The sequence below is a fragment of the Phyllobates terribilis genome, unplaced genomic scaffold, assembly GCF_046119375.1.
Source record: "Phyllobates terribilis strain yellow unplaced genomic scaffold, ASM4611937v1 Scaffold_9__5_contigs__length_417890890, whole genome shotgun sequence".
Taxonomy (NCBI): Eukaryota; Metazoa; Chordata; class Amphibia; order Anura; family Dendrobatidae; genus Phyllobates; species Phyllobates terribilis.
This window is the reverse complement of record NW_027362769.1, coordinates 230,272,609-230,299,114: the sequence shown is the minus strand read 5'-3', so window position 1 is coordinate 230,299,114 and position 26,506 is coordinate 230,272,609. Positions and strand designations below refer to the sequence as shown.

The 26,506-nt window shown below is 45.9% G+C and overlaps 1 protein-coding gene across 1 annotated transcript in view; it reads right to left on the bottom strand.

Moving 5' to 3' along the window:
• Positions 1-294: 294 nt before the first annotated feature.
• The window catches only part of LOC141162056 (uncharacterized), a 539,567-nt gene continuing 513,355 nt past the window's right edge, over positions 295-26,506 (bottom strand). The window contains exons 68-74 of the mRNA XM_073647724.1: positions 21,803-21,987; positions 18,422-18,624; positions 18,140-18,302; positions 17,501-17,610; positions 15,790-15,912; positions 14,383-14,524; positions 295-550 (exon numbers count right to left, since the gene is read on the bottom strand). Of these exons, the coding sequence (XP_073503825.1) occupies positions 546-550; positions 14,383-14,524; positions 15,790-15,912; positions 17,501-17,610; positions 18,140-18,302; positions 18,422-18,624; positions 21,803-21,987 (931 nt within the window). The 3' untranslated portion in view covers positions 295-545. The remainder of the gene's footprint in view (positions 551-14,382; positions 14,525-15,789; positions 15,913-17,500; positions 17,611-18,139; positions 18,303-18,421; positions 18,625-21,802; positions 21,988-26,506) is intronic.

Below are 26,506 nucleotides of genomic sequence, written 5' to 3'. Positions count from 1 at the left end.
AAATGAAGCATTACAGAGGTATTTTTAAATTCAGTGAGCTGTTTTGTATTGCATGAACGTGTTGGGTCCTTCATTGGTGGAAACGCTTGTTTATTTATACTTAATTAGTAGATGATCTGTTCATTTTCTTGCTAGAATACTGTCATATTCACTGCTGGACATTAATAAATGTGAATGGTCAAAGACCTGACTGAACAAATGCAACAGCTCCCCCGGAGAAACGCCGCAACTCATCCTAGTATGAAAAAATCTTTCCAGAAAAACGGCGCAATAAAGAATCAAACAAGGTATGGATATAAAACAAGAATCCTCTTTATTAAAAATAAAATAGTGTTACTTTACAGCAGAACAGGGGGAGATGAGTCAGATGCTCCACAAATTCAGTTTTATACCGTTTTGGATTTAGTGTACAACTAGTGTATATCTGCTTAGGTGAATACAAGTTTTCTTGAAGATCCTATATAAGCACGTAGTGTGTTATTATTCCTCATATACTATACAACATGGACGTGTCAGTCACCGCTGCTCCCGGGATGGGGAAACCTTCACACTGCAGGAAAAAAAATATGTCCAAATGAAAACCTGCTAATGGCTGATTTACATGTCATTGCCTATTATTAATATCTTTGCTGGTATCATAATTATCAATACATGCACATGACTCCAGAGTGTATTGAAAGGTATATGAATGTGAATGTGTGCCATGTAGGGCAGATCGCGCAGAGAAAGTTTAGAAGACAATATTACAATTTAGCAAAATGAAAAGAATGTGAACTGCAATGTGTCCTGTTTGTTGCAGTTGTGTTGCAGTTTTCTTACTGTGAAAAAAGTTAGTTAAAACTCAGGGTTGCTCTGATTGATGGATTAATGGTACTCATCGGGTCTGTTCACACTGGAGTCAAGAGTTTGTAGAGCAGAAACTCTCCAACTTTCCAATCACAATTGGTGATTTTTGGAGAGTTTCTGTTCTAAAAACTTTGTTTGAACATACCCATAGTTATCGATGCCAGTGAACAACATAGGTATTACCCTTTGTGTATGGAGCAAACTCAGCTTTTAAGTCCACTCCATACACCAAGACCCAACGTGCCATGTACGTGTGTGTTACACCTTGGGAAGGGTTACTTCAACGAATTTTGTATATTGCTTTTTTGTGTAACCTCTCCCCCATGAATCCATTTTGTTTCAGATATTCTTTTGCAAAGGTGACAAGTTTACGTCATCTTTCTGTTATGTCTGAAAACTGATATACAGTACATAAAATGTAGAAAGGATCAATTTCTATCATGAAGATCAGGGGATGTATCCAGGGCCGGCGTCAGCACCCGGCGTACCCGGGCAAGTGCCGGGGCCCTGGAAAATCAGAGGGGCCCAGCCGCCCACTCACTGTCGGGGCCGGGCTCACACACCCGCCCGCCCACTCACTGTCGGGGCCGGGCCCACACACCCACCCGCCCACTCACTGTCGGGGCCGGGCCCACACACCCACCCGCCCACTCACTGTCGGGGCCGGGCCCACACACCCACCCGCCCACTCACTGTCGGGGCCATGGCCGCATCTTCGGCACCTGTTCAGTGACGCAGGCGCTGCTTGATTGCCGGCACTCCCCCAGTCCCAGAAATGGCCGCGCGCTGTCAGGCTGTGTCTGCTAGTAATGACACGGCAGGGTCGACGGCACTGCACCTTTAATTTTGCTTGTGTGTCGCCCCTGCCGCGTCATTACTAGCAGACACAGTCGCACAGCGCGCGGCCATGTCTGGGGGAGTGCCATCAAACACCATCGGAGCGGAGGTCCTGCACAGATGGGGGGGGGAGCGGCCCGGACCCGACCGCAAGTGGGCCCCTCTGATGGTCCAGGGGGCCCTGCACTGCCCCATACCTGAGGAGCTGCTGGACAGGACACTGGACCGGGGACAGGTGAGTGAGGCTTCCCCAATCCCCATATTAAAAATACTTGTAATGGGTCTGTGTGAGTGCATCTATGTGAATGTCAGTGTGTATGACTGTGTATATATATTTGTCTGTTTTATATATGTCTTTAAGAATTTGTGTAAAAATATGTTTGTCTGTATGTGTACATATCTGTGTACCATGTGTGTCTGCGTACCGTGTGTGCGTGTCTGCGTACCGTGTGTGCGCGTGTCTGCGTACCGTGTGTGCGCGCGTGTCTGCGTACCGTGTGTGCGCGCGCGTCTGCGTACCGTGTGTGCGCGCGCGTGTCTGCATACCGTGTGCGCGTGCGTGTCTGCGTACCGCGTGCGTGTCTGCGTACCGTGTGCGCGTCTGCGTACTGTGTGCGCGTGCGCATGTCTGCATATGTGAAGGATGAGGTGGCAGGCTGGGCCCTGTGTACTAATATATATATATATATATATATATATATATATTTTTTTTTTTTTCTCCGCCGTATCTGTGCATCATGAATCGTGTATGTGTTAAAAGGGCCCACTGAGACTCTTTCGCCCGGGGCCCAGAAAAACCTGGAGCCGGCCCTGGATGTATCATTTGGTATCAACTCATGTCTGTATTAGACTTAGTTATTATGGTTAGGTTTGGTTACTTTTGTTTCATTCTTGCTACATGTAATTGCTCCTTATGGCACGCTTATATGCAGATTTTAGGTGAAGATTTCATATATGCGGGAACCCCTCTTACATGTAGAAAAAAAAACAAATCAATGCATGCTGGACATGATGAGGATTTTCAAATGCTATTCTGTTGAGAAAAAGGGGCGAATTTCACTTTGTTATAAATAAGACACATGGCAAATCTGCAGCACAATCCATGCCAAACTCCACTGTTTTGCTATAGATTTTCTGTGATTATAGTAGACTAATGATATTTTCTCACGGTGCATGTTAGCCACCGGTGAAGCCGCTGAGTCGTCCGAGGTGAAGCCACTTTAGGAAAACTCTGCCAGTCTTTTTCTTGAGGCAGCTTAGCTGTCGTTCTTGCGGCATTTCTTACTCTATACTGTTAAAGGGAACCTGTCATGTCCGATAATGCTTTTAACCTGCAGATATGGTATATTGATAATCTGCAGGTTAATAGCATTAGGAAAGTTCCCAACCGCAGTACTGAAAACGTGACACCCGGGAGAAAATGAACTTTATTTCTCCCTGAAGCTGCCAGCTTTCAGTCATGCAGCTGTGCTGGCATGTCTTTAGTCATCACTCAGTACACAGTGAGCGTCGGCTTAACCACACCCCGCCACAGACTGACAGCCAGCTCTGCAGTGTATCAGTACAGAGCCAGTTGTCAGTACAGTATTTCAGTACAGAGCTAGCTGTCAGTCAGTGCCGAGGCGTGCTTACAGCCGCAACTTTCAGTGCTACGAGTGGTGATTCTAATCGCTCCAGCCAAGCCTCCATGACTGAAAGCCGGCGGCACCCAGGAGAAATAAAGTTCATGTTCTCCCGGGTGCTGTGCTTTCAGTACAGCGGCGGGGCACTTTCATAATGGTATTAATTTGCAGATTAACCTCATGTTTGCAGGTTAATAGCATTATTGGACATGATAGATTCCCTTTAAGCATAGAGAGTTGCCAGCTTCTGAGCAGAAGCCACCCCAAAAATGATCATGTCACTTGCTGTATTTTAACTGCTTCAGGTTTTTAACTACTTTGACATTGTAGTGCACTAGGTTGATTTTATGGGGTGCTTTTGCTGGTCTTTTTCAAGTGCAGAGTATGTACATACCCTAAAAGCTAAATCCATGGAAAAACTCTGCCACATCTGGAAAAAGCCTTAATTCCTGATTCCGTTAGTTGTCTCGCTTACCGAACTGTTCAGTATTCTGGATTTGTAAATTCTTTATCTTATCAAACATTACACAGCCACAACTTGGCCAACAGCAATATGCAGCCCCAAGACAGAATTACTGTAACGGGTCTGGGAGGCGGAACCTCTGAGCTACTATACAAGGGGGCGGTCCTTGTAAGGGAGCGGGTGGCGACCAGGCAGGCAGTCACAGCAGGTGACCGGGACAGTCTCTAGAAGAACGGGCAGGAGGTCACGGCAAGTGACCGGGGCAGTCTCTGGATGAACGGGCAGATGGTCACGGCAAGTGACCGGGGCAGTCTGTGGGTGAACGGGCAGATGGTCACGGCAAGTGACCGGGGCAGTCTCTGGGTGAACGGGCAGATGGTCACGGCAAGTGACCGGGGCAGTCTCTGGGTAAAGGGTTGGTACGACCTGTGGCGGCTGATGGTAGACGTGAGCTCCCAGGTGAGCAGGCGAGAGTCTCTGGATAAACGGGTGGTCACAGCATGTGACGGCGGAGCCTCCAGGAAGACCAACAGACAGGCGGCAGATGAGCGCTCCCAGGTGAGCGGGCAGAAGTCTCTGGACAGGCGGGTGGTAACAGCACGTGACGGCAGAGCCTCCAGGTAGGCTAGCAGACAGGCAGCAGATGAGCGCTCCCAGGTGAGCGGGCAGGAGTCACTGGACAGGCAGGTGGTCACAGCACGTGACGGCAGAGCCTCCAGGTAGGCTAGCAGGCAGGTAGCAGATGTGCGCTCCCAGGTGAGCGGGCAAGCTGGTCCATAGACAGACTGACAAGAGTTGGAAGGCAGACCGTCGGACCTCAGGCAAGCAGGCAGGTAGTTGATGTGCGCTCCCAGGTGAGCGGGCAAGCTGGTCCTTAGACAGACTGACAGGAGTAGTAAGGCAGACCGTCGGACCTCAGGCTAGCAGGCAGGTAGCAGAATATCAGGCAGGAATAAGACAGCAAGCTGGCAGGAATCTGGCAGGTATCTGGCAGGTAAATGGCAACGGGACCTGAGGGCTGAAGCAGAATAGTGAACAGTGCAACAACATTGCTCGGGCACCTCCATTTTGGAGGAGGTGCCTTATATATGGTGAAGTCCTCCGGCCATTGGCCGGGGACTCCTTAGGACGGCGCGCGCGGCCCCTTTAAGAGGGAGGGAGAGCGCGCGCGCGTGCCCTAAGCACAGTGGCCGGGAAGGAGCGCGCGCTGCCAGCAGAGCGGGAGGAGGACGCCGGGCACGGAGCAGAGAGGTGAGGGGAACAGCGTCCCTGCCTAGCAGAGGGCAGGGACGCCGGCGCTACAGTACCCCCCCCTTTAGGCCCCCCCTTTTTTAGGCCAGACAGAAATTTAGCAAGGATGAGCGGGGCATGGATGTTCTCCCGGGGCTCCCACGTTCTCTCCTCAGGACCAAACCCCTTCCAATCTACTAGAAAAAAGGTCTTTCCTCTTACCCTTTTGGTGGCAAGAATGTTCTCTACCTCAAACTCGTCCTCAGCAGAAACCGGAGCAGGAGGCGTACCTGTAGACTTGGAAAAAGAGTTAAGTACCACAGGTTTGAGGAGAGATACATGGAAGGAGTTAGGGATCCGTAAGTTGGCCGGGAGTTTCAATTTATAGGCCACCGGGTTGATCTGACTGATGACCTCCAGAGGACCGATGAACCGAGGCCCTAACTTGTAAGAAGGTATCTTGAGTCGGACATATTTAGATGAGAGCCAGACTTTATCTCCAGGACGAAATTGTGGAGGATCCAGGCGTTTTTTGTCAGCGTGTCTTTTCATCCGTTCGGACGACTGAAGGAGTGCGGATCGGGTACTCTCGCAAATGGAGGAAAATTTGCTAACGAGAGATTCCGCAGCCGGGTTGTCCACAGAGGTGGAGACAGGAAAAGGAATCCGAGGATGCTGACCGAAGACTACAAAAAACGGGGATTTGGAGGAGGATTCGCTCTCGTGATTGTTATAAGAGAACTCGGCCCATGGTAGGAGATCCACCCAGTCTGAATGATGGGCATTAACGAAGTGCCGGAGGTAACTGGTCAGGTTCTGATTGATCCGCTCCACTTGACCATTGGACTGTGGGTGGTAAGCGGAAGAGAAGTCCAGGGTGACGTCTAGCAGTTTACAAGTGGCTCTCCAGAAGCGTGAGGTGAACTGTACCCCACGATCCGACACGATGTGGAGGGGCAGGCCATGAAGACGAAAGATGTGAAGAATAAAGTCTTTAGCTAGCTCGGGTGCAGACGGGAGGCCTGGCAGGGGAACGAAATGAGCCATCTTGGAGAAGCGGTCAGCGACCACCCAAATGACCGTACAACCGGCAGAGACTGGGAGGTCAGTTATAAAGTCCATTGCTATATGCTGCCAGGGGGCAGCAGGTACAGAAAGCGGAAGGAGGCGACCGGCTGGCAGATGTCTCGGAACCTTGTTGCGGGCGCAGGACACACAGGCAGAAACAAAGTCTATTACGTCCTTGTGCAGGGTAGGCCACCAGTAGTGCCGGGTAATAAGCTGGAGGGTCTTTTTCTGACCGGCGTGGCCAGCCAGTTTAGACGAGTGACCCCAGTGAAGGATCTTCTCCCGATCAGGTACTGATACGAACGTCTTTCCGGGAGGGAGACGATTTAGACTCACGGGAGCCACCTGCATTACTCTGGCGGGATCGATGATGTGTTTCGGATCTTCCTCGAGATCAGACACCAGAAATGATCGAGACAAGGCGTCCGCCTTGACGTTTTTGTCAGCCGGGCGAAAATGAAGAACAAAATCAAAGCGAGCAAAAAACAAGGACCACCGGGCTTGGTGCGGGTTAAGTCTCTGGGCATGCTGGAGGTAAGCCAAGTTCTTGTGGTCAGTGTAAATTATTACCGGGTGAAGAGTCCCCTCGAGCAGGTAACGCCACTCCTCCAATGTCAGTTTGATGGCCAATAACTCTCGGTCTCCTATGGAATAATTGCGCTCTGAGGAGGAGAAGAGTTTAGAGAAGAAGCTGCAAGTTACCATCCTCCCGGAAGATGATTTTTGAGTAAGTACCGCTCCGGCTCCAGAGGAGGAGGCGTCAACTTCCAAGAAGAACTGCTTGTTGCCGTCCGGGCGATGCAGCACCGGGGCGGAAGAGAAGGCCTGTTTTAAGGAAAGAAAGGCCTCCTCTGCTTCGGGCGGCCACTCTTTGGGATTAGTACCCTTACGGGTGAGCGCGGAAATTGGGGCAGTCCAGGAAGAGAAGTGCGGTATGAAGAGGCGGTAGTAGTTGGCGAAGCCCAGGAACCGCTGAATGGCCTTCAACCCCTCCGGTCAAGGCCATTTCTCGATGGCAGACAGTTTCTCTGGATCCATTCGTAGGCCGGTCTGAGAAATAATGTAGCCCAAAAACGGAAGCGAGGTCTGCTCAAAGAGGCACTTCTCGTATTTAGCGAAGAGGTGATTCTGCCTGAGCCTGAGCAGGACCTGACGAACGTCCCTCCGGTGAGTCTGGAGATCCGGAGAGAAGACCAAGATGTCGTCCAGGTACACCACTACGCAGGAGTAGAGAAGGTCCCGGAAGATGTCATTGACCAACTCTTGAAAGACGGCAGGAGCGTTACAGAGACCAAAGGGCATTACCAGATATTCATAGTGGCCGTCCCGGGTGTTGAATGCCGTCTTCCATTCATCCCCCTGACGGATACGAACCAGGTTGTACGCCCCACGGAGGTCCAGTTTGGTGAAGATTCTAGCCCCCCTCAGACGATCAAATAACTCCGGAATGAGCGTAAGGGGGTACTTATTCTTCACCGTGATCTGGTTAAGGCCTCTATAATCTATACAGGGACGGAGAGAGCCGTCCTTCTTTTTGACGAAAAAGAAGCCTGCTCCCGCCGGGGAGGTAGATTTCCGGATGAATCCCCTGGCCAGATTCTCCTCAATATATTCGGACATCGACCGGGTCTCAGCAGCGGATAATGGATAAATACGCCCACGGGGAGGAGTAGTACCAGGTAACAGGTCGATAGGGCAGTCGTATGGTCTATGAGGGGGTAGTGTCTCTGCCTCCTTTTTATTAAAGACATCAGCATAAGACCAATAAGGAATCGGAAGTCCAGGTAGATTAGCTGGGGTAGGAGAAGGACGGACGGGATGGACGGGAACCAGACAGGTCTTATGGCAGTCCTGTCCCCAGCGAAGGACTTCTCCGGTCTGCCAGTCAAGCACGGGTGCATGTATCTGGAGCCAAGGTAGACCTAGCAAGAGGGCGTGAGAGAGTCCAGGCAGAACATGAAAGGAGATACTCTCAGAATGCAGCATTCCCACCTGCAGAGTAATGGATTCGGTGATGAGTTGGATGGGGCGTGGTAAGAGACCCCCATCCACGGCAGCAACAGACAAGGGTACAGCCAGAGGTTTGGTGGGGATGCGGTATTTCTCTACCAGGGACTGTGAAATAAGATTCCCGGCTGCTCCAGAGTCAAGTTGGGCTAGTTCGAAATAACGGTTCTCCCCGCAGACGATTGAGACTGACAGCAGCAGAGATGGAGAGGATTTATTCTTGTCTAGGTCGACCTCTCTGAGCGAACCTAGACACAGGCGTTTCCCGACCTCTCCGGGCAGGCACGGATCCGGTGCTCCTTACTGCCACAGTAGAAGCAGCTCCCCTCGGCACGGCGTAAGTCCTGACGGGTTTTGACCATCTTGGTCTGGTCGACCTGCATAGGCTCAGGAGAGTGTACCTGGGGAGAGACGGATTTCTGAAAAGTAGGAGCTAGACGTGGAAACCTCCTCTCACGGGTGACCTCTTTGGCACGCTCCTGGAACCGTAGGTCAATCCGGGTGGCAAGAGTTATTAGGTCATCGAGAGTGGTAGGAATGTCCCGACCGGCAAGTTCATCTTTAATACGGCCGGACAGACCCTCCCAGAAGACGGATACCAGAGCGTCGTTATCCCAGGCCAGCTCCGAGGCAAGGGTACGGAACCGTATGGCATATTGGCCCACGGTGAGACTTCCCTGACGGAGGCGTAGCAGTGATGATGCGGATGAGGTCTTCCGTCCGGGTTCGTCGAAGACTTTCCGGAAAGCCATGAGAAAGGCAGGCAAGTCGGACACCAGGGGGTCTCCTCTCTCCCATAGAGGATTTAGCCAGGCCAGGGCCTCCCCGGTGAGATGGGACATGATGAAGGCAATTTTGGCCCGGTCGGAGTTAAACTGGTGGGACAGGAGTTCAAAGTGCAGGGTGCACTGATTTATGAAGCCCCGAGCCTGGGCGGAGTCGCCTCCGAAGCGAGGAGGTGCAGAAAGCCGGGGTCCGGGGTAGGATACCATGGTATTAGTGGACAGCGGAGCTGCCGGATTGCGAGTCATGGCACTGGCGGAGGTTGCTGGCGGAGCAGTCAGAGTGTCCAGGCGAGAATTGACATTCCGCAGGTGACCCAGGATGGACTCCTGTTGGGACCTCTGACGGGACAGTTCATGACACAGGTCCGAGAGCGAGGGAGCTTGGGTGCCACCGGGTTCCATGGCCCGAGCAAACTGTAACGGGTCTGGGAGGCGGAACCTCTGAGCTACTATACAAGGGGGCGGTCCTTGTAAGGGAGCGGGTGGCGACCAGGCAGGCAGTAGGTGACCGGGACAGTCTCTAGAAGAACGGGCAGGAGGTCACGGCAAGTGACCAGGGCAGTCTCTGGATGAACGGGCAGATGGTCACGGCAAGTGACCGGGGCAGTATCTGGGTGAACGGGCAGATGGTCACGGCAAGTGACCGGGGCAGTCTCTGGGTGAACGGGCAGATGGTCACGGCAAGTGACTGGGGCAGTCTCTGGGTAAAGGGTTGGTACGACCTGTGGCGGCTGATGGTAGACGTGAGCTCCCAGGTGAGCAGGCGAGAGTCTCTGGATAAACGGGTGGTCACAGCATGTGACGGCGGAGCCTCCAGGAAGACCAACAGACAGGCGGCAGATGAGCGCTCCCAGGTGAGCGGGCAGAAGTCTCTGGACAGGCGGGTGGTCACAGCACGTGACGGCAGAGCCTCCAGGTAGGCTAGCAGACAGGCAGCAGATGAGCGCTCCCAGGTGAGCGGGCAGGAGTCACTGGACAGGCAGGTGGTCACAGCACGTGACGGCAGAGCCTCCAGGTAGGCTAGCAGGCAGGTAGCAGATGTGCGCTCCCAGGTGAGCGGGCAAGCTGGTCCATAGACAGACTGACAAGAGTTGGAAGGCAGACCGTCGGACCTCAGGCAAGCAGGCAGGTAGTTGATGTGCGCTCCCAGGTGAGCGGGCAAGCTGGTCCTTAGACAGACTGACAGGAGTAGTAAGGCAGACCGTCGGACCTCAGGCTAGCAGGCAGGTAGCAGAATATCAGGCAGGAATAAGACAGCAAGCTGGCAGGAATCTGGCAGGTATCTGGCAGGTAACTGGCAACGGGACCTGAGGGCTGAAGCAGAGTAGTGAACAGTGCAACAACATTGCTCGGGCACCTCCATTTTGGAGGAGGTGCCTTATATATGGTGAAGTCCTCCGGCCATTGGCCGGGGACTCCTTAGGACGGCACGCGCGGCCCCTTTAAGAGGGAGGGAGAGCGCGCGCCCTAAGCACAGTGGCCGGGAAGGAGCGCGCGCTGCCAGCAGAGCGGGAGGAGGACGCCGGGCACGGAGCAGAGAGGTGAGGGGAACAGCGTCCCTGCCTAGCAGAGGGCAGGGACGCCGGCGCTACAATTACAAACAGCAATGATCTAAAACTATTCAGTATTCTTAACAATACAGACAACAAACTGATCCCCGAACAATTAATCTTACAGCAACGTGGAGATATAGATTAGAGATGTCAGTAAATAGGATTTCATTTTATTATCATCCAACCAGAAAGCCAGCGGTGCATATTAGTAATGAGCAGCGCGGAGGGCAGACACATTACCACAGCACAATGAAATGCCCATTCCAACACTACAGTATCTGGCCAGCGCTGATATGTATTTCACTCCATTGCTTTCAGTAAATGCTGCACAGCTTAGAGGAAAAACAAACTGTGGGAAGGCCATTATGTTTTTATAGCATCGCGAATGACCTCGATGTCAGTAATGGAGTGCTAGCAACAAGACAGTGATTACAGCATCCTCACTCTTAAAATGTTAGCTATAAATCAAGGACAAGCGGCGATGGTGTCACAATGAGAAGTGAGCTGATCAGCCCCATCTGGATGGATACAGCCCATTAAGAAGCAGCATAGTGAATGATAAATGCCGTACACCTCAGCATCTGGAGACTCAGATATTACTACAGGATACGTATCAGTTTTGGAGACTTTACTGGAATTTCTATTCTTTTTTTCTTGTTTATATAACACCAACATATTTGGAAGTGCAGTAAAGTCACTGTCACCAATGGGGATCACAATTTGTTATCCCTATCTCATCCAAACCAGATCTCACACTTTGCACTGATGAGCACCCCAAAACACAGTGCCTGCAAATTGAGAGTCTGGTTTGCCTTTTATCCTAAGGCATGTGATAAGGCTCGTTAGAGAGTCGATATTGACTTTTAGGAATGCTGCTTCCTATAAGTGGCACTAGATTTCTCGTCCTCGTCCTCTCTGAAGAGACAATTTGCATACCCTATCTCAGACACACACTAGAGCCACTTTTAGCCTGGGTTTTGATGTGGCATTTTGGGGGTATTAGTATGCTACATGGGCAAGAGCTATGCATCAAAGCCATACTAGCCAAGGACCTAGACAAAAAGCCTGTAAAGCAATAGCGCACTGTGTACTGCATGGCTGCTCGAAAATCCAAATGACTCCGAGCAACTGGGAAACTTCATTATCTCTTGTTTCCCCTCACTAGAATATGGATAAGACGTAATAGGGGGATGTCATTATAAGGGGACTTTTTAAACTCATTTTTGCTTGTAGCAATGTTATTATTTGCACCAACTATACCAAAGTGTTATACAAAATATGGTAAGTTTGGCCCATTTTAAAGAGGTTGTCAACCACTAGGACAATCCCTTCTCGTACCCCATGCTTGGCCCCGATAAAATAAAAAAAGTTTATACTTGCCTCCCATGCCGGCGCCGTTCCCACAGTGTCGGCATTTGCTCTCCCCGGGGCTCTCGTGTGGTGTTGTGACACGTGATGCCCAATTAGCGCACAATTAGCACTGACATTACTGTCCCCAGCAATAATTTACATGCTGTATGTTGTGTACAATCCCTTAACTGTTTCAATATGCTTGCTTGGAGTGAATGGAAATATACATTTTGATTTTTTTCTAGTTTAGTTAATTGTTTCAGTAGTAGCAGAAAACTTTCTCCTTTACTGATTTGATACAGTTTATTAAAGGGAACCTGTCCAGCAGGTTTTTAGACCCCCAAAGTGACATCATCACAGTAAAGGAGCTGTATGGATGGCTACTTCCATACCTTTTGTATTATAAATCTCTGCCTTCAATGCCTTGTAATCTATAAGCAAATTGTTATGCAAATGAGTTAACAAGTACAGGGACTTGGCCTGCACTTACTACTCTTTGGCCTCTCTTCCTCTTTCTAGTCCCCGCCTCCTGCCAGTGATTGACAGGTCACCCTTCTCAGTGACCTGCTCTCCCAGCTGATATTTTGTGCAGGCGCTGTCATTCCTGGGGATGACGCATGCACAGTAACATTTTGATGATGTTGCAACAACTTGACTATCCACCTGTGCATGTGCCACCCCTGGGAATGACAGCACCTGCGTGAGCTGCATAACAATTTGCAGATGGATTACGAGACAACAAACTTATAATATACAGTATCGAATTAATCATCATTTCGAATACTTTACTGTGATGACATTACTTTGGGATCTAAAAACCCATTGACAGGTTCCCTTTAAATGTGTGAGCATCAAGTCTAGGCTATTTAGCTCACAGAGCATTGACTACAATTCTAGCAATCTGTCAGATGTGATCACTTCTACTTCTGCCTGGTGCTTGCTGGATGTAAGCCAAAATGTTCTCAATTACAGAATAAAATGGTGAAAAACTAAAAGATACAGCCCAGTGGAAAGTTCCAAAACTCTCCATTATAAAACCCTAGCAATAAAACTCTAAACTCTTATAAAACAGCTGTGCTGTATAGAGTGAAATAAACTGTTCAGACCTGTCATAGAATTCACCCACTCAATGAGCATAATGTCAAATATTCAATTTGAAGTAACATTCATATCTTCAGTAATTATAAGACTCGACTCTACAAAGTTGGAGTTCACTTGTAGACTGCAGCCTATATTTCAAAAGGATTTGCCTATATATTTCCACATTTATCCATCCATTTTTCATTTCCATGAATTTTTCTTCAGAAAAGTATCCCCAAAGAATGATGTTACTCTCATAAGCTTAAAGGGGTATTCCCATCTCCAAGGTCCTATCCCAAAATGTAGTAGGTGTAATATTAATAATATTAGCAAATACCTCCAAATAGAAATGTAGTATAGTTCTTCAAATTCGCTATGTCACTTACCCCATGTGCAGGGCATTGCAGTAGCTGAGGTATCCAAGGTTTCGACCACTCATTTAGTGACAGTTAGTTAGACAGCTCTTAGTGGTCACAACCATGGATACCTCAGCTACTGTACAGCCCTGCACATGGGGTAAGCGACATCGCGAATCAGAAGAACTATACTACATTTCTAATTGTAGGTATTTGCTAATATTATTATTACACCTACTACATATTGAGATAGGATCTTGGAGATGGGAATACCCCTTTAAAGCTTTAGTAAGGAAATAATTCCTATGCTATGCTGTGTTCTATCTCTGTCTCTCTCTCTCTCTGTCTCTCTCTGTCTCTCTCTCTGTTGCTTGATCTCTCTCTGTATCTCTCCGTCTCTCTCTCTGTCTCTCTCTCTGTCTCTCTCTCTCGGTCTCTTTTGCTTCATCTCTCTCTCGGTCTCTCTTGCTTGATATCTCTCTCGGTCTCTCTTGCTCGATCTCTCTGTCTCTCTTGCTTGATATCTCTCTCTGTCTCTCTCTGTCTCTCTTGCTTGATCTCTCTCTCTCTCTGTCTCTCTCTGTCTCTCTTGCTTGATTTCTCTCTGTCTCTCTCTGTTTCTCTTGCTCGATCTCTCTCTCTGTCTTTCTTGCTCGATCTCTCTCTCTGTCTTCCTCTCTGTCTCTCTTGCTTGATTTCTCTGTCTCTCTTGCTTGATCTCTCTGTCTCTCTTGCTCGATCTCTCTGTCTCTCTTGCTTGATATCTCTCTCTGTCTCTCTCTGTCTCTCTTGCTCGATCTCTCTCTCTGTCTCTCTCTGTCTCTTTTGCTTGATCTCTCTCTGTCTCTCTTGCTTGATCTCTCTCTCGGTCTCTCTTGCTCGATCTCTCTGTCTCTCTTGCTCGATATCTCTGTCTCTCTTGCTCGATATCTCTCTCTGTCTCTCTTGCTCGATATCTCTCTCTGTCTCTCTTGCTTGATCTCTCTCTCTCTGTCTCTTTCGCTTGATTTCTCTCTGTCACTCTCTGTTTCTCTTGCTCGATCTCTCTCTCTCTGTCTCTCTTGCTCGATCTCTGTCTTTGCCTCTCTCTGTCTCACTCTCTCTGTCTCTCTTGCTCGAACTCTCTGTCTCTCTTGCTCAATGTCTCACTCTGTCTCCATTTTTGGTGTGGTTTAATATACTCACCGCATTGGGAAGGTATTTCTATAGGAACAAAGTTTCTGTTGCATAAATGGACATATGCAGCCGCCAAGTTACAGACGGGCTTCATCTCATGGGAATCACAAATGTCTTCTACACACATCCTATAAAATGGAGCGGGTGGAACCTGAAGACAAATATTGAAACATAGTAAGGTGATGACTAGATTTTAAGAAGACAAGAAAATAAAAGGGTTTGTCTTATGACATCCATTTCTGAAATTGAAGCCAGACTTACACACAGCTGGCGACAACTTCAAAAGATATGTGTATGTAATGTAGTGTGTATGTGATAATATACTCACCTACCGCTGCTCTCTCCGGGATCCGGCGCCGTTATGCTCCTCTTCTCAGTGACGTCACTGCTCTTCAGACTCTCCAGGTTACTCTATGCTGTATACGGGAGCCGGAAGTCTCTTTAATAATGAAAGCCTATATTGCCTTGTTCTGTCGCTCCATAGACTTAGATTGTGAAAGCCACTTCTGCATCACACACAGTGTGACCTGGAGAGTCTGAAGAGCGGTGACGTCATTGAGAAGAGGAGCAGAATGGCGCTGGATCCCTTAGAAGACGGTGGTAGGTACACATACAAACTACACTACATACACATATATATAGATTTATTAAAAATATCTTTATGGGAGGGCTTCTTTAACTTTTCTCTCAACTCAATATCGTTATATATTATAATAATGATAATGGTATATAATATCATTAATAAATATGTATTATTTGCATATAATCCAAGTATTTGTACGAAGACCATGAGTATCTAACAGAGTGAGCTGTCCATCAAAGTGCCGGGACGCTGACAGTATAGTGATCGGCTGTGTGGGGTGACTGCAATCACTCCAATCAAGCCTCCATGACTAAAGGACACGCTTTCAGGAAACATTGTAACGCTTTTTATCTTAAGATTAACCCTATAGAAATAGCATTTTCCAAGGTTACAGGTTCTCTTTAAAGCTAATATGACTCTGTAGGTGGGAACATCCCATATATTGTCAGCAATCTGAAGACTGTAGGAATAATGGGTCACTTTCTTGAATACATTAGGGTCATCCGAATCCACTAATTTTTTCGGGCCTGGTGAAAGATCTAACATATTTGGGGGTCTTCTGACTCTTCCCCAACAGATGATGTAAGAAGAGTGATTGTTCAATACTCCTGTTCTGAAGTCAGATGAACTCCTGTCCGATGAGACTGGCAGCGGCTTACTCTGCTCTCCTTTGATGTTCATGTTTATAATGGTAAGGACCACTTTTACCCTTTGTAGTCGCACATTTTTTAATTTGCATCATAGAGAAGACTAACAGATCTTCAATCTGACAGCTACACATATCTAAAACACAACTTTAACATTTTCTTCGAAAAGTGTTTCTAAGATCTTACAACTCTGAAGCAGTTCTTGAGCACAGACTGCCCCCCTTGGAAGAAGGCTTTACACAGCTTCTGATGAGGTGCAGTGGTACAGGCCTTCACCTTCTTTCTTCCAGAACTACACTGACTGTCAACCTACAGAAAGCGTGAAAAAGTAAATAAATCATCATATCTTGTAATGTTTCTACAGTAGGACACAATTACTGATTTTAATGGATTATAATGCATTCCCAATGCAGCCAATTTTATTTTTTCGCTCCCCTCTTTCCAAGATCCATAACTCCTTTTATTTTCCCATCCATATAGCAGTATGAGGGCTTGCTTTTTTTGAAGGACGAGATGTATGTTTGAATAACACCATTCATTTTACCATTCAATGTAATGGAAACATTTTAAATTCCAAGTGTGGTAAGAATAGAAAAAAAATAAACAAAACAATTCAGACATTGCTTTTTGGGCTTAATTTTTATGTATTTTATAGTACATTGTGTGGTAAAAGTGATCCAGAGACATGATTCTCCAGGTCAGTATGATCACGACTATATCAAACTTGTCAATTTTTTTAAAATTATTTTAGCGATAGAAAAATTCAGAACTTCTTTGTAAAAGAAAACTTGGGGATTGTGTCACCATTTTCCATGACCCCTAACTTTATTATTTTTTGGGGGGATGGAGATGCCTGAGGGCTTGTATATTGATAATATTTCAGGATAGATTCAACGTTTTGATTGTTCTTATTGCATTTTTTACAGCATTGTGGCAACTTAATAAATGCACTTTTGTTGTTTCTAAAAAAAAAAATTCTTTACAGTGTTTACTGATCAGGTTAGTTAGTTTTATATCTCGATAGAGCAGACTTTTACAGACACGGCGATACCAAATATATTATATTTATTTATTTATTTTTAATGGGGAGAAAATGAAGTAATTTGAATTTTTTAATGTATTTTAATATCTTTGAAAACAGTATTTTTTTCTTTTTATTTTTCAATCCCTTAGAGGACTTAAACCTATTATTGTCTGTACAACTGTATTGGACAAATCAAGGTCTCCTATGAACACCAGCTACAGGCTGGTCTTCATAGGAATCTCATCATGGCATTCACAGGGGTCTTCAGCAAACCCCTGGCGGCCATTGCACTTGATTGCATCGCAATCGGGGGCTTGGAACGGCGTGCACCCGGTTCGTGCGATTTAAATGCTGCTGTCAGAGATTGATCGCGGCATTTAGTGGATAGCATCAATGGGCATACCTCAGATCCCTAGCAGACAATGACTGTGTAACACAGCATCAACCCTTGGGAATGGGGTGGGCTCAGCTGCTGAAATAATGAAATAATTATCCACTAGAGAATTAAGAACCATTACAATCAATCTGGAGGGGGTACGTTTGCATTACTTCTAAATTATGCTTTATTTTCATGTAAATTAATAAATGTTTTAGCCCAAAAAAGTAGTTATTATATTAACCTGGTGTCAGAAAAAAATAACTACATATTCAATTTTTGAAAAATTGGCATAAAATCTCATGAGAGAAGGTAGGGGAGAGTTTTTATGAGCTAGTACAGATAAGGTAGTGCAAACAAATATAAGTATTAATACTGCTAATACATACTAAATATTAGTTTTAAATATATTTTAATATATGATATATTGATATATTATATTAATTATATTATATGAAAAAAAAACTCATGAAGATCAATCCAGAATGGATATGTACCTGCCACTTCAATGAAAAGTCGTGTGTGCTGTTTGCACGAGAATGGTCTGGAAGCAGGAGATCATTTCCAGCTTCATTGTCATTAGTGCCAAAAAGTCCAGCAGAGACTCCTATAATTACAAAATAGTCAGGTCATGTAAAGCCGGGTTCGTATCACATTTTAGCCACTTGTCCGTAGCTCTGTCAGAGCTTTCAACGAAACCATTGTCTTTAATGAAGCAGACGAGTCACTTTGTGTTCTGTCAGACCTCATTTTCTGCAGTATCCTCCTTTTTTAGGCAGGAAGAAAAATGCAATTGTAGACTCAGCTAACACACAGTACAGACCAGTAGCACAACCATGCCGCTGTTCTGAACTGAATCATCAGGAGTGCACCGTCCCCCCAACAAGCAGGAAGTCAAGAGGATGGGGAGCGGTGCGCTCCTGAAGAAAGAAGATTTGATAACACTTTTAGAAACTAGTAAAGAATCAGGTCAACTTCTCATAGTCCAGAATATGTGACAGTACATGTACAGTATGCCTCATTATAACTTTACACCACTCATTTGATGGATTACAACTCCTAGCATTTATGAGCATCCAATGTATATTGGATATCTAACCACACTGGTTCCATAGTTGCTTCAGTTTGACTTATACCATGATGCCATCCTTCCAGGGTAACACTGCAGACGTCGTAGTGATTGTCGCATTGTAAACTTATTCCCTCTTGATTTGACACTTCGATTTTATTAGCGTGCTTCTTTATTGATATTCCATTCTTGAACGTAGGAAGATCGAGGATCTGGCAGTTTTCTTCTATCTGTGAAGAAATATTGAGATCAACATGATGAACATTTACCTCAACACCGAGTGCAAATTTTACAAGAAATCAAATTTTAATATTAAACCTCAAAGTTGGATGGAGGCTGAAAATGTTACCTTTAGTCCGGGATAGATGTCAATGGCGACCTGATTCATTTCTATGTGTAATGATCTCTGGCCACTGGTACCTTGGTTAAGTACTATAGTAAATGTATTGTGCAGAAAATCTTTAGCCAACAGGAGGCTACATTTAGAAGACAGATCAGCAATGTTTCCATCAAAGGTCACAATGTGCTTGTTTCCAATTAACACAGCGTGATCTAGTGAAAGAAGAGACAAAGTTAATAAAGAATAAAAATATATACAGAAGATAAACTGATCTCAGTTTACGTCTTTAAGGTCTTTATGATCTTGACTTCAGGCTAGTGCATGATATTCACTTAACGTCAGAGTCAAAACTTATTTCTCTACAGCATATAATACCACTTTTCCTGGGAGTCTGAAACCTGTTGAAGACGTTCTCCACCTTTGGGAATTTTTTTTTCATTTAAATGCATGCAATTAGGTTAAAATGATTATTGCAATTAGGTTTCATAAAACCGTTTGCAACATTTTATTGGTTCTAGACTGAGTTAACTGAGAATCCGTCAGTGAGCTTGTTCTGATAGTAAGACAGGAGAGTTTGTAACTCTATTATCTGTATTATTATAAGGGGGTACTTGAGGAATTATTATTGCTTTATATGAGGACATTATTGTGGCATTATTATTTTATAAAGGGGCAATTAAGGCACAAGTACTTTATAAGAGGGTTTGGGCCATAATTTTTTTATAAGAGAGCATTTGAGTCATTATGACTATATAAAGGGGATATTTAACCCCTTCGCAACCTTGGGTTTTGTCATTTTTGCTTTTTCGTTTTTTGCTCCCCTTGTTCCCAGAGCCATAGCGTCTTTATTTTTTGGACAATATGGCCGTGTGAGGGCTTATTTTTTGCGGGACAAGTTGTACTTTTCAACGCCATTACTAGTTTTACCATATCATGTACGGGAAAACGGGAAAAAAATTCTAAGTGCGGTAAAATTGCAAAAAAAGTGCAATACCACAGTTGTTTTTTATTTATTTTTTTTACCACGTTCACTGAATGCTAAAACTGACCTGCCATTCTTATTCTCCAGGTCATTACGAGTTCGTAGACACCAAACTAGTATAGGTTATTTTATATTTAAGTGGTGAAAAAAAATTCCAAAATTTGGTAAAAAAAACTAAAAAAAAATAGCACCATTTTCCGAGACCTGTAGCGTCTCCATTTTTCGGGATCTGGGGCTGGGTGAGGGCTTATTTTTTGCGCGCCGGGCTGATGTTTTTATTGATAACATTTTGGGGTAGATCCGATGTTTTGATCGCCCGTTATTGCATTTTATTGCAATTTTACGGCGACCAAAAAACGTAATTCTGGCATTTAGAATTTTTTTCTCGTTACACCATTTACCAATCGGATTAATTCTTTTCTTATATTGATAGATGGGGCGATTCTGAACGCGGCGATACCAAATATGTGTATGTGGGTTTTTTTTTTTTATATTTTATTTTGAATGGGGCGAAAGGGGGGTGATTTAAACTTTTATATTTTTTTTATATTTTTAAAAACATTTTTTTTCACTTACTGCATGCTTCAATAGTCTCCATAGGAAACTAGAAGCAGCAGTTGTCTGATCGTCTCTGCTACATACAGGGGATCAGCAGATCCCCTGCATATAGCAGAAATGGTCCTGTGCTATGAGCGCCGACCACTAGGTGGCGCTCATAGCGACGAGATCATGACAACCACAGGCGTCTGCTGCAGACCCTGGGTTGTCATGCACGCCCATCGGTGACCCGCGATCACGTGACGGGGTCGCCGGTGGGCGGGGCTTATAACGCGCAACCCGGAAGCGCGCGTTAAATGTCGCTGTCGGAGATTGACAGCGGCATTTAACATGTTAACAGTCGCGGGTGGATCGCGATTCCACCCGCGGCTGTTGTGGGCACATGTCAGCTGTAAGAATCAGCTGACATGTGCTCGGTTCAGTGAGGGCTCAGCGCAGCAGCCCTCACTGAACGGGCAGTACGCAAATATGCGTACTAATACGGCATGGGCTCTAAAGGGGTTAAAGTATTATTACTTTATAAGGGGGTATTTGGGGAAAAGGAATCTTCAAAGAGGCACAACGGGGGCTTCTACAATTTCCCCACTTACGCTCGACATTCTTTCAGAGCTGAAAGTGACGCTCATATGAAGAAAGTTTGGGGACCTTTCCTCTACAGCATATTATGTTAAACCGAAAGAAATGACCTGGAGTTGAAGTTGGTATACATGCAACGTGTAGGAGCATATTCACACTGGCCATTAAACAGACAAAACCTAAGATAGAAACAAAATGAACATATACCCTGCTGTAAGTAAAAAGCAATAGTGCATATAAATCACAGAGTACTTAGTAAAGTACTTTGAGCTAGGCATAATGTCTATATAGCTTCCCATTGCTGGGTGTCCATAGTCGGGCCCCGGTCCTGCTTGGCCCTTATTTACATTAAGGTCCTTTTTGACACATGGTAAGGATTTAATACTAGAGGTTAGGACTGTCCCAACTGGGTACACCTTGTTAGGATGGTTTTTATGCTTTTTTTTATTAAAAATGGTGTTTACTAAGTACCCCATGTTATTTATAGGCATACCAAAAAGGAAAAAGAGTGGTGATTCCCGGGCGCTGTCACTGAGTGAAGAGGGTCCCACTTGTCCACCCTTGCCTTCACTCTGTGGCAGCACCCGGGAATCACCGCTCTTTTTCCCGCTTGGTTTGAATATGTTTCTTCCCTCCGGCGTGTGGGTCAGCGGTCGGAGCAGCAGCCCTTCATTCCTACCAGTACGGAGTTGTGCCGGGTCACAACACAGGCTGGTGAGCATGTACAATCCTTTGCTCGCTGTGTCTTATACTGGGGGTAACACACTTGGAGCGACCTTTTCTGTTTTTCTATGTTATTTATATGCACTATTGCTTTTTGCTTATAGCGGGGTATACAGTATGTTCATTTTGTTTCTATGTTAGGTTTATATATTAAGTTAATATAACATTATAAAAATAGCATTTTATATATGGAACCAAAGTTGCCAACTTTACTTTTTATATTTTTCTGGATCAAAAAATGACAGGCAGACAATATTTTTTACAGCAGCATTGGAAAACCATAAATGAATAATTCTGATTGTAAGTGATCCATGTCTACAGTCCATCATTCTACTATGAAAACATCAGCCGCGTTCACTATCAACTGTAAAATGATGATAATTACAGTCAAAACTTGTATAATTTTTATTCATCTTTAAAAAAATCACGGACGCCTTAAAAAAAATTTTTTCCGGACAGGTCAAAAAAGTGACCTAGATTTATGGACTGTCCTGGAATTTTTGGACGGTTGGCAACCCTGTATGGAACTGCACCAAATAAGTGTCACCTACACTCGAATGGACTCTCCATCATCCTTCGTTTAAATCGGTAATACTCTGCTACAGGATTCACGCTGTACAGTTCTCTTAGTGGTTTCATTAGCTTCTCCTCAATGATGTAGTGCGTGACATTTGCAAGGTCTGTTAAGTGGTATTCCATCGGAAGCACAGGGAAACTTAAGGTGACAGAGCAGTTACTGCAGAATACAAGAACCAGACAAATGGATATCACGGTAGAAGTTACACTTCCAACAAAACACATCTGAATATCAACCTTGGATTTTGCAACACAAGTGTACGTTACTGCATAGTCAGGCAAGAATTATGTGGAAGTGTTTTCCTCTTTTCCAAAAAGGCCAATTATGAATATCTGATGCACTGTTTATATCTAATGAGAACTTGGCAACACAATCAGATTTAGAAGTTTCCACTTACTCAAACAATAGTTTTCTTATTCAGGAGAAAGCTTAGAATACATGAAGATTGTGAAACATTGGACCTATTTAGTTAATAATTTTGCACCATATTTTAGAGGGGTGATTAAACATACATCTCCAATTCCAAAACGTTGGGACTAGTGATGCGCGAACGAGCTCGGATAAGGTGTTATCCGAGCACACTCGGGTGCTAATTGAGTATCTTTGGCGTGCTCGAAAACTATGTTTAAGTCGCCGTGGCTGCATGTTTCGCAGATATTAGACAGTCGCAACACATGCAGGGATTGCCTCACAAACAGGCAATCCCTGCATGCAGACGTGCAGCCGCGGAGACTCGAACATAGTTTTCTAGCACGCCGAAGATACTCTGTTAGCACTTGAGTGCACTCGGATGACACCTTATCCAAGCACGTTCGGGCATCACTAGTTGGGATGCTATGTAAAATATAAAAAAAAATGCAATGATTTGGAAATCTTTTATAGCCATGGTTTATTCACAGCACAGTCAACCTCTCCCATTTTTACGTGATTTAAGGTGTGATTTTCATATTGCCCACACCTGTTGTTGCCACAGGTGAGTTTGAACGAGTATCATATGTGTGAAGTCCCCGGGTCTTCCGTGGGCGTAACACTACTCAGACAACACAGGGTGAGGGTAAAACAGCATGACAATAATTTATTGAACCACAAAACAGACAATAAACACGTAGAACAGTCATGTAGAATCCAAATCTGTGTAGCTTTAGTTAAAATCCATGCTTCCAAGCTGATGGTCTCAGAGTCTGTGTGTCCTCTTGCTTCTCTATCCCAAGTCTCTTTTCAGCAGGATAGACAAACCCTTTTACTATTTACATATAAAGGTCATCAGTCAGAGAGGTTAGGGAGGGCATTAGTCACAGGACTCAGCTCTCATTGTTTGAGCTAATCTATTTACATAGTTGGTATAGTAGGGGCTTTTTAAATCAACATTCAGGATTATTCAAACAATAGTCTGTGATAATGAACCAAAGACGATCACAGGTTAAAAAGTCAACATAAAAATAAAGGTAAACTGCTCTTGTCATCAGAAAGTATGTCTGGCATAATTAAGATTTTACGCTGTACCGTCACAACATGCTTGAAACAAAGTTGTTTACCCACAATTTTGGAAAGGTGGCAAAAATTTTGTCCAACCCAATTTTGGGGTTTTGCGTGAAATGATGTCCAATTTGCCTTTTTTTGTCTGTTCTTTTGTGTTGTTCCAATACGCACAAAGGAAATAAACATGTATATAACAAAACGTGTGTAATTGCAATAATTTTCTGTGAGAAATACTTCATTTTCTGGAACAATTTCAAGGGTGCCAACACTTTCGGCCATGACTGTGTAGTGGACTGAGACAAAATGGAAAAGTGTTCTGTGGTTCGCGGAATCAAAATGTGAAATTCTTTATGGATACCACAGATGTTGTGTTCTGCGGACTCAAGAGAAAATGGACCATCCTGCTTGTTATCAGCGCACAGTTCAGAAGCTGGCATCTCTGATGGTATGGGGTTGCATTAGTGCCTAAGGCATGGGCAGCTTACACATCTTGGATGACACTATTAATACTGAGCACTCATAGAGGTTGCAGAACAATATATGCTCCCATTCAGACAACGTCTATTACGGGAAAGACTTTGTATATATTAGCAAGACAATGCTATACCACATACTGCCTCTATCACAACAGCACGGCTTTACAGAAGAGTTTGGGTCACGAACTGGCCGTCTGCAGTCCAGACATTTCACCAATAGCAAATATTTGCCACATTATGAAAGGAAAAATCCGGCAAAGACAATTCAGGACTGTTGAGAAGCGAGAATCCTACATCAGACAAGAATGGGACAACAGTCCTCTCTCAAACCTCCAGCAATTGGCCTCCTCACTTTAAACACTGTTGTAAAAAGAAGAGAAAATACTACACAATGGTACAGTTGAAACCAGAAGTTTGCATACACTATATATAAAGACACATATTCATGTTTTTCTCAATATCTGACATGAAATCAGAATAAACCTTTCCCGTTTTAGGTCAATTAGGATTACCATCATTTTAATATTTGCAGTAAGTAATAAAAATGCCTTAAAACATTCTCTCTCTCTCATTATTCAGGCATTTGGCAAATATTAAAAATATGGTAATCCTAATAGACCTAAAAGAGGAAAGGTTTATTCTGATTCCATGTCAGATATTGAGAAAAACATGAATATGTGTCTTTATATATAGTGCATGTAAACTACTGGTTTCAACTGTAGACATCCATAGACTGTTGGATGTCTGGTATATAGATCTCAGTAGAATGTTAGATGTGTAGTATATAGACGTCTGTAGACTGTTGGATGTCTGGTATATAGATCTCAGTAGAATGTTAGATGTGTAGTATATAGACGTCCGTAGACTATTGGACGTGTAGTATATAGAGATGTGTAGACTGTTGGATGTCTGGTATATAGATCTCAGTAGAATGTTAGATGTGTAGTATATAGACGTCCGTAGACTATTGGACGTGTAGTATATAGAGATGTGTAGACTGTTGGATGCCTGTGTGGCACCCCAGGGGTCTGGTTTTCCACAGTAACAGCAATGTTATGTCTGAGAGCAGGTGGGAGGTCTCTTGGTCAGGGATCCTATGCATGCCACACCTCCTGCCCAGTCCTGGGAGGGGAAGAACTTCCCCTATATAAACCTAGGGCTGAGGCAGGGTGAGTGAGTAGAGAAGAAGCAGAGAAAAGAAGCAAATATAGGAAGAAACAACAGGAGCTCTGTGGGAGCAGTGTTACAAGGAGTCAGGGGCTGGCAGCTGCAGAGCTCGCCCTGACTGAGAAGTTATCACCGGACCCGGAGTCCGAGGCTGTGGGGACTAACTCCTATCCAGCAGCAGAAACCGACCGGCAGGGGATTGCAGGTCCTCTGGCCCAGAAACCCGAAGGCCCCGAGTCACCGGCCATACGGGTGAGCACCACACGGTACACTCAGGGACGTGGGCTACTTATACCCGCCTCTAGCAAGGTAGCCAGAAGAGTATCGTTAGTTTGGGAGGCCTACAACTCCGCCTGGCCAGGGGAGATCTCATCTGCTCAAGGACTGACCAGGCCCCAATCGCTAGCCAGTACTCCGGGAGGGTCTATCTTTGTCACCAGTAAAGACCCTGAACTACACAGTACCGTCTCCGAGTGGTTCCTGCTACCCCCATCATCCACGTCGGCTGCCCTGAGGCCATACCCCTCCCGTTGGGGGTTATACTATCACGCTGCACAATCCTACCACCGGCCTCAGCGGTCTGCCCTGCAGCAGCAGCTCCTTAGCTGTACTCAACGGGTGGCGTAGTCATCCAACATCTACTGCTAATACAGCGCCACTTAGTCTGACTCCCTGGGCACGGACCGGATCACCGCCACGAGACTACAACCCTCAACAGATCCGGCTCCGGGTAAGCTCCCGCGTGCGCAACGCAGCGCGACACAGGCCCAGGGGCGCGTCAACTTTTGGCGTAGTCGGCAGGATCTCGTGCCCGCAACCACCGGGTACTGCGTGCCTGAAAAAGACTGTGAAAACTTACCCGTGGTGAAGATTCCCGCCATCCGGCGCCGTCTTCCGCTTTCTTCCCGCCATCGGTGGAGTTTTCCCGCCATCCGGCGCCATCTTCGGCCTTCTTCCCGCCATCCGTGGAGTTTTCCCGCCATTGGACGCCATCTTGAGGACGCCGCGCGGGAAGAAGAGGGGCGTGGACTCCGAAAACGCGAGAGAACTGAAGCCCCGCCTCACGTCCGGACGTTGCGTAAGGTCCTGGAAGGAGCCCAGCAGACGCCGACGTCACAGGAGCGCGACGGAAGGTCCTCAACCCTGACGATCCACTGCGGAGCCGCGGCCTACGGAAGAGGATCATCGCAAGGTAGGCCACGATCCACTAGGGGGAGAAGGATGTCGGATACGGAGGAGAGCTTCACCGCTCCAACCCCCGCCAGCGCCACCGCTGTTGCGGTCATGCCTTTCACCATGCCCTATATCCCGGGGGCAGCCTGGCTACCCCAGTACTCAGGGGAGTCACATACCCTGCAGGACTTTAGAGAAAAACTGGATAGCCTCTTCCAGGTGTACCCCCTCACAGAAGAGCAAAAAGTAAGCATCCTGGTGGCCCAATTAACCGGGGCAGCCCAAAGGGAGGTAAAGTCCTGGCCACCTGGGGGAGGACTGTCGCAGGGATACTAACCCGGCTGAGGGACACCTTTGATACCCGCACCTCAGCCGAGATCAAG